Here is a 17,892-nt window from a genome sequence, read left to right as displayed (position 1 = left end):
TCCTAGAGAAGGAAATGGCAACCCACTCCGCTATTCTTGCCTGGGAAATCCCATGGACAGAGGAGGCCGGCAGGCTACAGTCCATGGGGTCTCAAAGAGTCAGACATGACTGAATGACGAAAGAACACAACACATAATCATATATAAATCTTATTGATCTTTCCGAAATTCTTCCTTAGATATAACCAAATTCATATTATTGTGATAATATATGCATTAAAAATAATGTACAAATAAATGTAATGAAATATATATTATTTTATAATATTTGTAAATTATATCATTCATTTCATTGTGTGTAATTTCTATTTGCTGCAAGCCTTTGGATAGCTAGAGAAAGAGGTATGGACATTTCTCCCACATTGTATGAATTACTCAGCTCAGAGTTTTAAAAAAACATCAGCTTCATGGGTGTGTGACTTGTGCAGTTGCCTAGAGCCTGCATTTAGAGGAGCCCCATGCTTGTTTTATTGCTCTACAATTTTTTGTATGCATGCTCAGTCATGTTTGACTCTTTGTGATCCCATGGACTGTAGCCCACCAGGCTCCTCTCTCTATGAAATTTTTCAGGCAAGAATACTGGAGTGGGTTGCTATTTTCCTCTTCCAGGGGATCTTCCCAACCCAGGGATCAAACCAGAGTCTCTTGCATCTCCTGCATTGGCAGGCAGACTCTTTACCACTAGCGCCACCTGGGACACTATGGTTGCTGTCTTGAAATTGTTTTTTTTTTTTTTTTCTGTTTTTTTGTTCTTACCATGCTAGTATGCAGGATCTTAGTTCCCTGACCAGGGATAGAACCCATGCCCCTTGCAGTGAAAGCATAGTGTTTTAACCACTGGACTGCCAGGGAAGTCCCTTGAAATTCTTAATTTTTTAAAATTAATTATTTTAATTGGAGGCTAATTACAATACTGTAGTGGTTTTTGCCATACATTGATATGAATCAGCCATGGGTGTATATGTGTTCCCCATCCTGAACCCCCCTCCCACCTCCCTCCCCATCCCATCCCTCAGGGTCATCCCAGTGCATCAGCCCTGTGCACCCGGTCTCATGCATCGAACCTGGACTGGCGATCTATTTCATATATGGTAATACACATGTTTCAATGCTATTATCTCAAATCATTCCACCCTTGCCTTCTCCAACAGAGTCCAAAAGGGAAATTCTTAATTTTTGAACGTTTTCATTTTGCCCTGGGTTCCACAGATTATTTAGCCTGTTCCTGCTAAAAGTATTTCTTTAATGTACTGAGAGCTGAACTCTCTCATGTCATCCAGGACCAAAGCATTCATTGCACTCTATTTCTGTATTTCACGAGCTCAACAGGAGAACACTGAGGACCGCAAGTGTCAGAACTGTCGCTCAATGGGGAAATCTATATATTCTGTGGTTATTCTTTGATTTCAGACCAACAAAACATGAGCTTATGCTAAGTAAGTGAGATTTCTAAATACAGTGAAACCTGGTTAACAATTTTGGCTAATGAGTGAGACAACGTCAATGGAAGTTCAACTGAGAACGTGCCTTGGATTTAGCTGTTACTTGGAAGATCCCCTGGAGAAGGGAAAGGCTACCCACTCCAGTATTCTGGCTTGGAGAATTCCATGGACTGTATCGTCCATGGGGTCACAGTCGGACACAACTGAGAGACTTTCACTTTCACTTTTTGAGATAGGTACTGACCTAGATTAAAAGGGATAACTGGAAAAAAACAAGTACAACCAACATTACTTTACCAAATCAGGTGACAGCCATATTAGGAATATTTTCATGCTTTATAAAAAGTTCTTCGATACCTTTGTACTAGGCAAAATGAAGAACTGAACTCCTGTGGGAAAATGCCTGCATGTGAAAAATGTTTCCCCAGTTGGCGCTTCCAGAATTACACTTTTGATTGCAGGCAAGCAATAGGATGGTGGGAGAAAAGTTTGTGATGCTCTAGTAAAAGATGCTCATTTTAAATCACATGATGTGCTACTTTTATCTTATCAAAGTGGAAAGGCTGCTGACATATGTGAGTTACTGTTAAAAATTAGTATTGTTATTTCATGTCAAAATTGAGTGATCCTAGAAGAGTTAATTTACTACTTACCCTAATTAACTTAGGTAAATTTAAAAATTACTATCTATGTAAGATTTAAATTTTAGGCTGATAATTTTCTTTCACAAACTCAAAATGTATTTAGACTATGAAAATTTCAACTTTGAGAAAGTTACACTTCTGAGACAAAAATTAAGTAATAATAGTTTCTAGAAATTCCTATTAGTGATAAATGTGAAACATTCAGGTATAATGGCATATTCTTCAAGAAGAAGAATTTTGGTGTCAGACTTGGGTTCAGGGTCTGCTTTGCTCTTTATTATGTGACTATGGGCAATTTACTTGATCTTTCTAATTAAGTTTTAGTTTCTGAATTCAAAATAGAGATAACATTACTCAGTGAGCAAGGCTGATATGAGGATCAAACTAGGCAACAGATGTAAGAGTTCAGCACAGTGACTTGGAAGGATAAACACTCTACCTATGTAGCTACCATCATTGATAGGATTTTTCCTCCAGGATTTTAACCTATGAAATAGTTACCTTATTGACAGGAATAATGTTTTTGACATTGAAGTAGAAGCCAAAATAAACCATATTGAAAACTCCATGACGTCCCAAAGTTGCTGTAAATCCTTTGTTGAGGCCTCGGAGTCCCAAACCTTCCTTCTTAATGATGTATCTTGCGTAACTCATGGTGGATGGTTGCTGCAGGAGAGAGGAGCAAAGCCAGAAAGGTCATCTTTGGGACCATGAAACAGAGCAAATTACCATTTCAGCTTCCCTTAAAGCCCAGAATTTTTATGGACCTCCTCCTCCAAACATGAATTATCATGCCTAGATTCATGCTTTTTAAAATTAGGAAACCCCAAATGTAAACAAAATTGCATGCATGACAACAGGACTTAAAAGGAAGATTGTTGGTGAAGGAAAAATACCTTTGGTGGAATTAGTGAAACTAATGTCAGATAATGACTAGCATCATTTTCAACATGTCAATAGTTGCATCCAATTCTGGATCATCCACACTAATGGAGGGGATTAACCATGAAGATAAACTAGAAATCCATAACCGTGCATAATCCAAAAGGAATGTATATTTGGCTCTTGAATCCAGTATATTTACCTTCCTAATTATGTTTTTCTAAAGCAAATGTTACAATTAGTCTTGATTCCACTGCCTCAATAGTTTAAACTGGCGTTAGGTTAGAAATCAGCCATGGATAAATAGCAGTTGATTGTAGACTTCCTCAAGAAAGTGGGCAATCAGTGTGTGTAACACTTGCTGTGATAAATGATAAATCAGTGGTGTTGAGAGGACTGGGTTACTTTTAATTTACTTCTTTTTAGCCTTTGATTGATTACCCAAGTTTGAAATACCTTGACTGCTAGAATCCAGTCTATGCTCCTTTTGGAAATTGCTAAAGAAATCACTGCAGTTTGCCCTGAGGTTTATAATTCATTACAATACAATTACAACAATTCACATGAGTTTTTAAATAAGGTTGAGTGTTTCCTTTTTTGGAGGTAGAGCACAAAGGATATCTCTCCCTCTTAAATTTTTGAATACTGAATAGCAAATAAGGGGAAATGTTCAGCATTCATCTTTCTTTTTTTTTTTCCTATAAGGCAAGCACTGACAGGACATTTGTTTGAAATTTCACTGGAGCAGGTTGCTGGAGTGGTCATGGCAGTCTGATGCACTTACTGACTAAAAGTGTTTTCTTACCATGTGCAATTAAGGCTGTGTCAGCCAAACAGAACAGGACAAATTCAATCAAGGCTTTTCATCCAACTTGTATTTGTAGTTTAGGTAATTAACCTGATACATTTAAATGAGTTTGTTTATAAAGTAAAATCCTATAGCTTTTACTGGTAAATGTTTTAAAAACTCTAGCTACAATTCTACACTCAAATTCTTTTCATTTAAGAGGATTAATGACAATATATTAATCCTAAGAAAGTCCTTTTTTTGTGACATGAAGAAAAAAACAAACATAGGAACACATCTTAAAACAATAAAAGCCATTTCATAGAGGAAAACCAAAAATCTCAGAAGGTTAAAATTCATTCTCTCTGCTACAAAATGAGATTTGTTGTTGTTGTTTGTGTTCTGGCACATTAACTATCAAATTATTTATTTTGGTTTTCAAAGGAGACTTGAGGACAAGTTGAGCCACAGTTCATTTCTGTTGGAAAGACTCTGAAGGTGCTGAGCAAGCTTCTGGGCACCGTGCTTGTGCTCTGAGAAAGGCAGCCTAGAGAGCTGAGGAAAGGAAGGAGGCAGTTTTCCTGGGGATGGGAGAAACAGGGCAGAAGTGAAGCTGCCTGGGTCCAGACTGGCCAACACCAGTTCTTCAGCATAAGCTTTCTCTCCATCTTTACCCACTCTCAGCACCTGACAGCAGGAGAGACGGGGAGCTTAGAGATCATCTAGATTCTTCAGCAACAGATGAACCAATGACTTTAATTGAAAGTGCAGATTAACATTTTTCTAAGATCATGGCAGCCAGTCCCATCACTTCATGGCAAATATATGGGGAAAAAGTGTAAGCAGTGACAGATTTTATTTTCTTGGACTCCAGAATCATTGCAGATGGTTACCAAAGCCAAGGAATTAAAAGATGGTTGCTTGGAAGGAAAGCTATGACAAACCTAGACAGCACATTAAAAAGCAGAGACATCACTTTGCCAACAAAGGTCCATATAGTCAAAGCTATGATTTTTCCAGTAGTCATGGATGGATATGAGAATTGGACCATAAAGAAGGCTGAGGGCTGAAGAATTGATGCCTTCAAACTGTGGTGCTGGAGAAGACTCTCGAGAGTCCCTTGGACTGCAAGGAGATCAAACCAGTAAATCCTAAAGGAAATCAACCTTGAATATTCATTGGAAGGACTGATGCTGAAGCTGAAGCTCTAATACTTTGGCCGCCTGATGCAAAGAGCCAACTCATCAGAAAAGACCCTGATGATGGAAAACACTGAAGGCAAAAGGAAAAGAGGGTGGCAGAGGATGAATGGTTAGATAGCTTCACCACCTCAATGGACACCAATCTGGGCAAACTTCAGGAGATGCTGCAGTCCATGGGGTCAAAAAGAGTCAGACACAACTTAACGACTGGAAAACAACAAAGATGTTTTTAATAATTTTAAACTCTAGTGTGCTAAACCATCAAAATTAAAAGAGAGGACTTCTATTAGGTCTTTTTAAAATGAATTTTATTGGAGTATAGTTGATTTACAATATTGTGCTAGTTTCTGTTACACAGCAAAGTGAATCAACAATACATATATCCACTCTTTTTTAGATTCTTTTCCCATCTAGGTCATTTCTTATGGCAGAAAGTGAAGAGGAACTAAAAAGCCTCTTGAAGAAAGTGAAAGAGGAGAGTGAAAAGGTTGGCTTGAAGCTCAACATTCAGAAAACAAAGATCATGGCATCTGGTCCCATCACTTCATGGGAAATAGATGGGGAAACAGTGGAAACAGTGTCAGACTTTATTTTTTGGGGGGGCTCCAAAATCACTGCAGATGCTGATTACAGTCATGAAATTAAAAGACGCTTACTCTTTGGAAGAAAAGTTATGACCAACCTAGATAGCATATTAAAAAGCAGGGCCATTACTTTGCCAACCAAGGTCCGTCTAGTCAAGGCTATGGTTTTTCCAGTGGTCATGTACGGATGTGAGAGTTGGACTGTGAAGAAAGCTGATCGCTGAAGAATTGATGCTTTTGAACTGTGGTGCTGGAGAAGACTCTTGAGAGTCCCTTGGACTGCAAGGTGATCCAACCAGTCCATTCTAAAGGAGATCAGTCCTGGGTGTTCATTGGAAGGACTGATGCTAAAGCTGAAACTCCAATACTTTGGCCATCTCATGCGAAGAGTTGACTCACTGGAAAAGACTCTGATGCTGGGAGGGATTGGGGGCGGGAGGAGACAGGGACGACAGAGAATGAGATGGCTGGATGGCATCACCGACTCTGTGGACATGAGTTTGAGAGAGCTCCGGGAGTTGGTGATGGACAGCGAGGCCTGGTGTGCTGTGATTCATGGGGTTGCAAAGAGTCGGACATGACTGAACGACTGAAGTGAACTGAACTGAACTGAATATAGGTTATTACAGAGTACTGAGTAGAGTTCCCAGTGCTATACAGTAGGTTCTTATTATCTATTTTATAAATAGTAATGTCTGTATGTCAATCCAAATAACATATACTGATGGCTAACTGCCTGATTTCCACCAGTTTGGGTGTTAGGTGGACATGGGAAAATGTAACACATGGGTTTTGACTCAAGTGCTTTGCTGAATTTGAACTCAGTTGTGAATAATTAAGCAAATCAGAAGGTGGTACTGTAGTTAGAAATAGGGGTCAGGGCCAGACAGTCCCAGCTTTGAGTCCCAGCAATACCATTTGCCAGGTTAAGCAGGTATTTTATTCTCTGGTTTATTCTTACTTTACTCATCTGTAAAATAAGGGTAATAATAGGATCATCCTCATAGGATTGTTGGGATGATAAATAAGTCAATGAACTTTGCCCTGTGTAAGCATTTACTATACATTCCGTTCTGTTCCGTCGCTCAGTCGTGTCCAACTCTATGCGACCCCGTGGACTGTAGCCTACCAGGCTTCTCCGTCCATGCTGTTAATAATAATGGCAATTATGATGAATATAATAAAACTAGTTATAGTAAAATAACAGGTAATTCCTTTTGGTGGCTGAAGACAGTGACAATCAAAAGGTGGAGGCTGATGTGAGGGAGGGGAAGCTAGCTTCTTCCTGCTCATTCCTTCTGGCTGTTGTTTCCTTTGGCAGAGCCCTGAACCTTTGTGAGAAAGTCCTACAGAAATGTATCCAGAGTGCAAGATCATAGGACTGCTTCCTCTGAGACCCAACCATACCTACTCCTGGGCTAGAGATCTCTTTCAAGGGATAGTTCCTCAACCCAGGAAGCAGAAGATCCTGTAAACTGGTCTCTTCCCTACCCCTTGGTAAACATCCTCAGTAAGAACTGTCTGCTGGGCAGGTCTATGGACAGTAGAAGCAAGGCCATCACACGGGAGCAAACTCAGAATGGAGAAGCACGCTGACTGGTCCTCCACCTCACATAGTGTATTTACAGCCTAGAGAGCACATACAAGCAGGTTACCAGGTACCTGCAACAGAAGAACTGCTCATTAGTGTCAGCCATCATCACAATGCTTGATACTTTACATACATCGTCTTACTTAATCCTTTCAACAAGTGTATGGGGTGGGTATTATCATTACCTCCACTTAACAGATGAGGAAATTAAGCTCCTTGCTCCAGACCACAGAGTAAGTGGAGGTTCCAGAGCTCAAACTGAAGCCCCGCAGACTCAAAGTTCATGTTTTAATACTCTGCATGGTTTTGTCATCTGGACATATCTGGTTGCCCCTCTTAACAACCTGTAAGATGGGCAGCAGGTATATTCTGTATATTTTACAGGTGAGAAACCAAGGATTGAGTAATACTTTCAGGGGAAAGGACTGAAAAATGGCTTAAGCAGAATTCTACATCTCAGCCAATGGTGCTGTCATCCTGCTTGACTCATTCTTGTTACACGTATGCTGTAAGATTTTCAGAGTTTGCTAATCCAACTGATGCAGGTAATAGATAAAATACAAATATGTATTTCTGGCAACTTGGGACCTTGAGATAAAGAAAAATTTAAACTCTAATTCTCATAAGAATTAGAAGTGCCCTTTTTGCTTCATTCAGAGACATTGTATCACACACGTAAGCAAATATTTAATTGGAAAGGCAAAACCTGACTTCCACTAGGATGCTTAAATAGGAAAATATAGAATCATTTTGACTAGATCTCTGTAAACACAAGGAATTTTACTAAACTTATTTGATTACTGGGCTTCCATTTCAAAACAAAATGGTGACTGATTAGCATCATCAGCCAAATGATTCCAATACTATCCAACCCAGCAGGTCACCCACCAATTCGGTTTCCTCCCAATATTTAGATTCACTACAATTTTCATATTTAGTTACCAGCTGTGGGCCAAATTGCATTCTAAGTTTCCTAGATATACTTTTCATTGACTGCACCAGAGCTGCAAGTGTGGAAGAATAAGTGAGTCAGAATATAGCTAATATTACCATATCACACTGCTCTCCACATTGGTTTAGAAAAATCTTCAGTCCATTGGTAACTGCCAGAAGTATTTCCATTTGAAGGAACTCAGAGACTAACTCTGACGTCAGCTATTGCCAATGGCTAACCCTGGGAACTCCCTGTTGTTTCATGCATTCATTTATTTAACAAGTACTTACTGAGCCCTACAAGGTACCATGCACTGTGTTAACTATCTAGTATGGTACTTTGCTCATATTCTAGAAACAAAAATACTTTTATCTTGCTTTTTATTTGGAGAGATAGACTGAAAAATATTATATCTATCCATGAGAATATTCTATAATGATTATGAACTATAAAATAGAATTTCTGTAATTGGTGCAGTACTATGGAAAACAGTGTGGACTTTCCTCAAAAAACTAGAAATAGAACTACCACATAACCCAGCAATTCTACTCTTGGGAATTTATCTGAAAAACTGATGATAAAAAAATTGAAAGATACATGCACTCCAATATTTATAGCAGCACTATTTATAACAGTCAAGATATGGAAGCAACCTGTATCCATCAACAGACTAATAGTAGATAAACAAGACATGGTATACACTGATAAATCACCTCATACTTGTCAGAATGGCTAACATCAAATAGAACACAAATAGCAAACGCTGGAGTGGATGTGGAGAAAAAGGAACCCTCATCAACTGTTGGTGGGAATGTAAATTGGTGCTGTCAGTATGGAAAACAGTATGGATGTTTCTCAGAAAAACTAAAAATTGAACTATCACATGACCCAGAAATTCTACTCCTGGGTATACATCTGAGAAAAACAAAACACTAATTTGAATAGATACATGCACCCCTCGTATGCAGCAGCATTACTTACAATAGCTACGGTATGGAAGCAACCTAAGTGTCAATGAACAAAGGGATGCATAAACAAGATATGGCGCGTGCGCACACACACACGCGCGCACACACACACACACACACACACACACAAATGCAATGGAATACTACTCAGCCATGAGAAAGATTGAAAGTTGCTATCACTTATATATGGAATCTAAAAAATAAAGTAAAAAAGTGAACATAGAAAAAAGAAACAGACTCAGGTACAGACAACAATCTAGTGGTTACCAGTGGGGGAAGAGGAGTGGGGAGGGCAAGATAGAGGTAGGGGATCAAGAGGTATAAACTATTGTGTAAATGGTAAATAAGCTACAAGGATATATTGTATAATACAAGGAATACAGTCAATATTTTATAATAACTATAAATGGAATATAACCTTTAAAAACTGTGAATCACTATGTTGTATACTTGCCATTTATATTGTACATCAACTATACCTCAATTTAAAAAAAAGATGTGTGATACATACACAATGGAATATCACTCAGCCATAAAGCAGATTGAAATCCTGCCATTTGCAGCAATGTAGATGGACATAGAAATTATTGTGCTTAGTGAAATAAGTCAGACAGAGAAAGACAAATAGTGTATGATATTACTTAAATGTAGAATTTAAAAAATAATACAAATGAATGTATGTAACAAAACAGAAACAGATTCACAGATATAAGAAACAAACCAATGGGTATCTATGGGGAGAGGGAAGGGGAAGGGGTAACATTAGGGGTATGGGATTAAGAGATACAAATTACTAAGTACAAAATACATAAGCAACAAGGATGTATTGTACAGCACAGGGAATTACAGCTATTATCTTGTAATAACTTTTCATGAAATATAAATTGTAAAAATACTAAATCACTGTCTGCCCACCTGAAGCACAAATAATATTTGAAATCAATATGCTTCAATAAAAAATTCTTTTAAACATTAAAAGTCCTTGAAAGTGTTAGTTGCTCAGTCACATCCAACTCTGCGATGCCATGGACGGTAGCCCACCAGGCTCCTTTGTCCTTGGGGATTCTCCAGGCAAGAAAAGTGTGGAGTGGGTAGCCATTCCCTTCTCCAAGGGATCTTCCCAACCCGGGGATTGAACCTGGGTCTCCTGCATTGCAGGCAGATTCTTTACCATCTGAGCCATGAGGGAAGCCTAAAAGTTCTTAAAAGGCTAAAGTAAAAGAGAAGATCTGGTGCTTTAACAATGCTCCCTGGCACCACTCTAGGGCACTGATTCCTTCCTGAGAGCCCAGAATCACCAACATATCACTGAGATGATTTATGGCAGCCCGAGCTATTTTTCCTGGAGTTTTTCCATCAAGGACTGACCATAGTTGGCTCTGATTACCTTGTGAGATCACGGACAGAGGTTTCAGGCATTGTTCCTTGGGTAAATAGCTATCAGAGCATGGCCAGTAGGCACAGGCATGGGCCTGTGTCAGAGAGAGATTTCCTCTTTCTCTAAAGTGAGAGAAGAGCGCTAGGCACACCGTGTCCAAAGACAGAATGCTCCACATGCATCTCTTTACCTGCTTCCCACGGCAAGGGGAACTCGGGTGCCTTATAGAGCCAACGGTATAAGGATGTTGCACTGGATTTCATCACATGACCAGAAAGCAAACCGGATAATATCTTTATACAAAGAAGTGAGTGTCCCTATCTGGCCTTAAGAAAAATTCTGCTTTGTTAAAAAGAGGAGATCCAGTTGCTACATTTAGGTAGGAAAAATACCTTTGCTCAATTAGGAGATAGAAGATCACGTAAGCCCTTTGTTCTTCGAAGTCTTGAAGCATTTTCATAAATGAAAGGAAAAAAAATCCCCTTCCTTTTATTTGAGAACAAAATGTAAAAGAAGAGGAATTGGGCTCAAAAATCCCACAGTTACACATCTCTTTTTGCTTAGGTATTATACTAATTCGTCACTGCAGTTTATTTTACTAGGGCATGATTATGGACAAAAAGACATCCAAAATATAATTATATTCTTTCTAGAATTTGTATTTGATGAGCAGGCCTATTTTTCAACAATCTGTGAGTGGAAAATAATTTGCTTTAAACAAACTCTTCCAGATGCTGAGCTACGTCAACACCAAGTTGCTGCCCAATAACTGTCTGGAGGAACACAGGGCCTCCAGGTGATGAGATGTTGACCCTGGGCTTTGCCCCAGCATTGCTGGGAGAGCAGGAGGGAAGGAGGCTGGACTGTAGACACAGGCGTGACTGGCAACATGGAAGGACCTGTTTGCTTTTTCATGGTTCCCCAAACATTTGTGATTTCCCCTTAAGCTTCTTCATTACCCACATTTCTTTATCCCAATGAAAACGGTGTGGTTTCTTGAAGGAGACCTCTATGTTAATGCTCAGTTCATTGGAGCTAATAACTGATTAGGTTTCATTTCCACTCCCTATAGAGATAAAGTCACCGACCTTATTGGGTAATGGGAGGATTTGATATCAGGTGTGTATGAGCACTGGAAAAGGTGGAAGGACCCACAGAAGTTACCAGAGTGATTGGATTGGAGGGTGGTAGTGACAGAAATCATCAATTATTTTTTCTCACTATAGCTCTGTATTACATAATTTTTTTTAAAAGTTACTTTGGTAATTTAATAAAATTGTATAAATTTTAAAACTCAAATAAAGGAAAAAACATGTGAGGCATCTTGCACAGTATCTGGCATCTAATTCATGTTCTGTAAATGGTAGCTATTATCATTACTTCAAAGTCTCAATTCTGAAAGCAAAAACGTAGGGTTTCTGGCACAGCCAAATGTAAGACTGAGATCTATTTTCTGTAAATGATAATAGAGAGGCAACTTGGCTTCTGCCTTAGGTATTGCTGAAAGATAACTATATGAAAGGATTCATATACATAATTCACTTTTCTGCCCACAAGAATCATAGACTGGAAAGAAATAATTTAGGTACTGAACAGCTTCCAGGCAGGATTTCACAGAGTAATGCAGGAAAAATTTGAACTTAACTCAATACATCATCATGAATGTTGACATGCCCTTAAAGCTGGCTTCTCACACTATCTGAAAACAGAGCCACACGTTCGCTCTCTCTATAACTCAACTCCTCTCTTTCTTGAAAGCAAGGATCACAAAGTATCATCCCATTCACTTTGTGTTGTGTCTACATAATACAACTAAGCTTAAGCACGTGTTTACTGCCTACGGAGAAAATAATCACTAAGCTTTGTGACACTGTACCTGACCTAATTGGTCTCTAATAGATAACTAGGCTTCCCTGGTAGCTCTGTGGTAAAGAATCTGCCTGCCAATGCAAGAAACGCGGGTTCAATCCCTGGATTGGGAAGATCTCCTGGAGAAGGAAATGACAGCTCATTCCAGTATTGTTGCCGGGGAAATCCCAAGGACAGAGGAGCCTGGTTGGCTATACAGTCCATGGGGTTTCAACAAGTCAGATATGCTTGGAGACTAAACCACAACAGCAGATTATGAAGTTCCCAGGATACAGTGTATAGAGCTATATTTAATGGTGTTATCCCAAACCAGAATCAAGCCTGAACTAATTTTTTCTTAAAATCCCTATCTTTAGAGTCTATCATTGATGACACATTTGCTATCAGTTCACTGATCCTTAACTTTTATCACAGAGCTCAGGTGGAAGACTATTCTCTTCTTGAGCTGAACTTCTTCAAAGACTAAATAGAGGTGAAGCAGGCTTTTGCAATTTCCTAAAGGTTGAGTTTCATACTTGGGGTGAGAATGATTATGTTCATATGTAACACAGATAAAAATGACAGAGTAGAAGGAAAACCTGTGCCCTATCCACACATCAGAGGCAAATCCTATAGACCTCAAGGGAAGGAAAACATAACCCGTTAGCCAAATAATAACTTTGAAGTAGATTTCAAAGTGGAGAGAAAAACTGGCAAACAATTCATACAAGATTTTGCTCCTGGGGAGAAATTCACATTTTCCAGACTAGCAGAGAGCATGCCAGTCAAACATTGCTTGGCTTAGCAGAAGTGATAGGGGACTTCTTCTTATATGTGTACAGAAAAAAAAAAAAAAAAGATACACTAGTTAGGAGGGAGCAGGGTCTTATAAGGACAATAAGCTATAAAGTCACTTTTGGCAAGACTGGGTATACAAACCCTCTCCAATAGAGAAATCCTCTGGCAAGTATAATCCTCAGCCAAAAAGACTACAAACCAGAACAACACTTTGCTTGGGTTTAGTTTGAAGGACGGGGGGAAATTTGGGTCTATCCCGATTTTATCTGAACATGTTTTTACACCCACTGAACCAAACCAGAGCATGACAAAGCTGTGATTACTTTGCTCCCCACAGAAGGTCAAGCATATTTAAATTAGAGACCGGTTTTCTTTATTCACTGTGAATTTTAAGATGCTGGCCAAGATTCTGGTATTGGAATTGAAAGGAGTGTGGCAGGGATTATAGTCTTTGACTGATACGGTGGTAATTTTAAAAGTGGAGGCAAGACAAGCACACCTATTGAAATACTTTATACAGAAGCTGGAAGGATATGAGGGAAATATCAGGAACCGAATTAACCACAATTTCCTTGAAATTTCTAGAATAGTTTAGGGCTAACCGGGAGGGAAGGCATATTTTATGGATAACATACCTCCAGCTGGCTAGAAAATCAGCCCTAGACCACAGAGAGGAGAATACAGGGAGCTGAAGCCAGCAGGGTACCTACAATTGCTCTGAAAACCCAGCACATGCAGTCTCTGCTCTCAGCCAATACTGTCCTTGGACCCCAGCAAGAGGGGCCCTTTTCCTCCACCCCATGCTTCAGGGGGCCCATTCTGGCCCTTTGCCAGCCATGTCCTCTGCACAAGGCCAAGCAGACATCTACCCACATCCCACAAGATCCTTCTAGACCATGCTCTGCACACCTGGGACCATGGCAGTCCTTTTGCTCCATCTTTATCACTCTATCGTTGCCCGCAAGACTTTCAGCGTAATATTAAGAGTAATATTGACTACTGTTACCCTAGGCTGTCTTCCACTGCAGACAACTTCCGGGAAAATTTTTATGTTTAAAGGACCGTGTAGACTCGTGTTTCCTAGGCTGACAAATTAGGAAAATTCACGATTCCTGTGTCGGAATCCATGGTGGTTAAAATACAAGGCAAGGAAGCCGAAAGACTGAGCCGCATAACTGAGGCCTGAGAAACTCACACTATGGGTGGAACAGCAAGAGTTAACCTTCCTGTGAAATAAGCCTCCCGGGAAACTGCCCTGCTCTTCGTAAAGGTGTTGTCAAGCCCTCTGGCAGTTCCCCGTGCAGCTCATCCATTTAGGGTTTCCCCACAGTTGGTCAGTCAATCATTTCCATCGTTCGTGTCCTATTCTTTGCGACCCCATGGACTGCAGCACACCAGGCTTCACTGTCCATCACCAACTCCTGGAGCTTGCTCAAACTCACGTCCATCGAGTCAGTGATATCATCCAACCATCTCATCCTCTGTCATCCTCTTCGCCTCCTACCTTCAATCCTTCCCAGTGTCAGAGTCTTTCCAATGAGTCAGTTCTTCACAAGAGGTGGCCAAAGTATTGGAGTTTCAGCTTCAACATCAGTCCTGGCAGTGAACACCCAGGACTGATTTCCTTTAGGACGGACTGGTTGGATCTCTTCACAGTCCAAGGGACTCTCAAGAGTCTTCTCCAACACCACAGTCCAAAAGCATCAATTCTTCGGCACTTAGCTTTCTTTATAGTCCAACTCTTACATCCATACGTGACTACTGGAAAAACTATAGCTTTGACTGGATGGACTTTCGTTGGCAAAGTAACGTCTCTGCTTTTTAGTATGCTGTCTAGGTTGGTCATAGCTTTTCTTCCAAGAAGCAAGTGTCTTTAAATTTCATGGCTTCAGTCACCATTTGCAGTGATTTTGGAGCCCCCCAAAATAGTCTCTCACTGTTTCCATTGCTTCCCCATCTATTTGCCATGAAGTGATGGGACTGGATGCCATGATCTTAGTTTTTTCAATGTTGAGTTTCAAGCCAACTTTTTCACTCTCTTCTTTCACTTTCATCAAGAGGCTCTTTAGTTCTTCTAAGCTTTCTGCCATAAGGGTGGTGTCATCTGCGTATCTGAGGTTATTGATATTTCCCCTGGCAATCTTGATTCTAGCTTGTGGGTCATCCAGCCCCACATTTCACATGATGTACTCTACATGTAAGTTAAATAAGCAGGGTGACAGTATACAGCCTTGATGTACTCCTTTCCCAGTTTGGAACCAGTCCGTTGTTCCATGTCTGGTTCTAACTGTTGCTTCTTAACCTGCAAACAGATTTCTCAGGAGGCAGGTAAGGTGGTCTGGTTTTCCCATCTCTTTAAGGATTTCCCACAGTTTGTTGAGATCCACACAGTCAAAGGCTTTGGGGTAGTCAATAAAGCAGAAGTAGATGTTTTTCTGGAACCCTCTTGCTTTTTCTATGATCTAACAGATATTGGCAATTTGATCTCTGGTTTCTCTGTGTTTTCTAAATCCAGCTTGAACATATGGAAGTTCTCAGTTCATGTACTGCTGAAGCCTGGCTTGGAGAATTTTGTGCATTACTTTGTCAGCATGTGAGATGAGTGCAATTGTGCGGTGGTTTGAGCATTCTTTGGCATTGCCTTTCTTTGGGATTGTAATGAAAACTGACCTTTTCCAGTCCTGTAGCTACTGCTGAGTTTTCCAAGTTTGCTGGCATATTGAGGGCAGCACTTTTACAGCATCATCTTTTAGGATTTGAGATAGCTCAACTGGAATTCCATCACCTCCACTAGCTTTGTTCGTAGTGATGCTGCCTAAGGCCCACTTGACTTCACATTCCAGGATATCTGGCTCTTAGGTGAGTGATCACACCATCATGGTTATCTGGGTCATTAAGATCTTTCTTGTATAGTTCTTCAGTGTATTGTTTCTGCTTCTGTTAGGTCCATACCATTTCTGTCCTTTATTGTGCCTTTCATTGCATGGAATGTTCCCTTGGTATCTCTAATTTTTTTGAAGAGATCTCTAGTCTCTCCCATTCTATTGTTTTCCTCTATTTCTTTGCATTGATCACTGAGGAAGGGTTTCTTATCTCTCCTTGCTATTCTTTGGAACTCTGCATTCAAATGGGTATATCTTTTCTTTTCTCCTTTGCCATTAGCTCCTCTTCTTTCCTCAGCTATTTGTAAGGCCTCCTTAGACAACCATTTTCCATTTTTACATTTCTTTTTCTTGGGGATGGTCTTGATCACTGCCTCCTGTACAATGTCATGAAACTCTGTCCATAGTTCATCAGGTACTCTATCAGATCTAATCCCTTGAATCTATTTGTCACTTCCACTGTATAATCATAAGCGGTTTGATTTAGATCACACTTGAATGGTCTAATGGTTTTCCCTACTTTCTTCAATTTAAGTCTGAATTTTGCAATAAGGAGCTCATGATCTGAGCCATAGTCAGCTGTAGGTCTTGTTTTGGCTGACTCCATAGAGCTTCTCCATTTTCAGCTGCAAAGAATATAATCAATCTGATTTTGATATTGACCATATGGTGATGTCCATATGTAGAGTTATCTGTTATGTTTTTAGAAGAGTGTGTTTGCTATGACCAGTGCATTCTCTTGGCCAAACTCTGTTAGCCTCTGCCCTGCTTCATTTTGTATGCTAAGGCCAAACTTGCCTGTTACTCCAGGTATCTCTTGACTTGCTTCTTTTGCATTCCAGTCCCCATGAGGAAAAGGACATCTTTTTTGAGTGTTAGTTCTAGAAAGTCTTTATGTCTTCATAGAACTGTTCAGGTTCAGCTTCTTCGGATTAGTGGTTGGGGCATAGACTTGGATTACTGTGATACTGAATGGTTTTCCTTGGAAATGAACAGAGATCATTCTGTTGTTTTTGAGATTGCACCCAGGTACTGCATTTTGGACTCCTGTTTACTATGAGGGCTACTTCAGTTCTTCTAAGGGATTCTTGTCCACAGTAGAAGATACAATGGTCATCTGAATTAAGTTTGTCCATTCCAGTCCATTTTAGTTCACTGATTCCTAAAATGTCAATGTTCACCCTTGCCATCTCCTGTTTGACCACTTCCAATCTACCTTGATTCAGGGACCTAACATTCCAGGTTCCTATGCAATATTGTTCTTTACAGCATCAGACTTTACTTCCATCACCAGTCACATCTACAACTGGGCGTTGTTTTTGCTTTGACTCTACCTCTTCATTCTTTCTGGAGTTATTTCTTCACTCTTGTCCAGTAGCATATTGGGCACCTAACGACCTGGTAGTTTATCTTTCAGTGTCATATCTTTTTGTCTTTTCATACTGTTATGGGGAAGAATTCTCAAGGGAAGAATAAGTAAAGTAGTTTGCCATTCCCTTCTCCAGTAAACCGGGTGGCTCAGATGGTAAAGCGTCTGCCTACAATGCAGGAGACCCAGGTTCGATCCCTGGTTTGGGAAGATCCTCTGGAGAAGGAAATGGCAACCCACTCCAGTACTGTTGCCTGGAAAATCCCATGGACAGAAGAGCATGGTAGGCTACAGTCCATGGGGTCATAAAGAGTCAGACATGACTGAGTGACTTCACTTTCTTTCTTTCTTTCTCTAGTGAACCATGTTTTGTCAGAATTCTCCACCATGACCCATTTATCTTGGGTGGCCCTACACGGCATGGCTTATAGTTTCATTGAGTTAGACAAGGCTGTGGTCCAGGTGATCAGTTTGGTTAGTTTTCTGTGATTGTGGTTTTCATTCTGTCTGCCCTCTGATGGATAAGGATAAGAGGCTTATGGAAGCTTCTGATGGGAGAGACTGACTGTGGGGGAAACTGGGT

General features: G+C 40.1%; 1 protein-coding gene across 3 annotated transcripts in view; it reads right to left on the bottom strand.

Moving 5' to 3' along the window:
* The window catches only part of SLC25A21 (solute carrier family 25 member 21), a 542,462-nt gene that overhangs the window by 31,112 nt on the left and 493,458 nt on the right, over window positions 1-17,892 (bottom strand). For all 3 annotated transcript variants that reach the window (XM_088829485.1, XM_088829483.1, XM_088829484.1), the window contains exon 7: window positions 2,588-2,752. In XM_088829485.1, coding sequence (XP_088685611.1) covers window positions 2,588-2,752 — 165 coding nt within the window. The remainder of the gene's footprint in view (window positions 1-2,587; window positions 2,753-17,892) is intronic.

This window comes from Moschus berezovskii, chromosome 21, assembly GCF_049115385.1.
Source record: "Moschus berezovskii isolate FMDL1 chromosome 21, NW_MosBer_1.0, whole genome shotgun sequence".
In the NCBI taxonomy this organism is placed as follows: domain Eukaryota; kingdom Metazoa; phylum Chordata; class Mammalia; order Artiodactyla; family Moschidae; genus Moschus; species Moschus berezovskii.
Note: the sequence above shows the minus strand (reverse complement) of the source record. Positions and strands in the feature narration are given on the sequence as shown.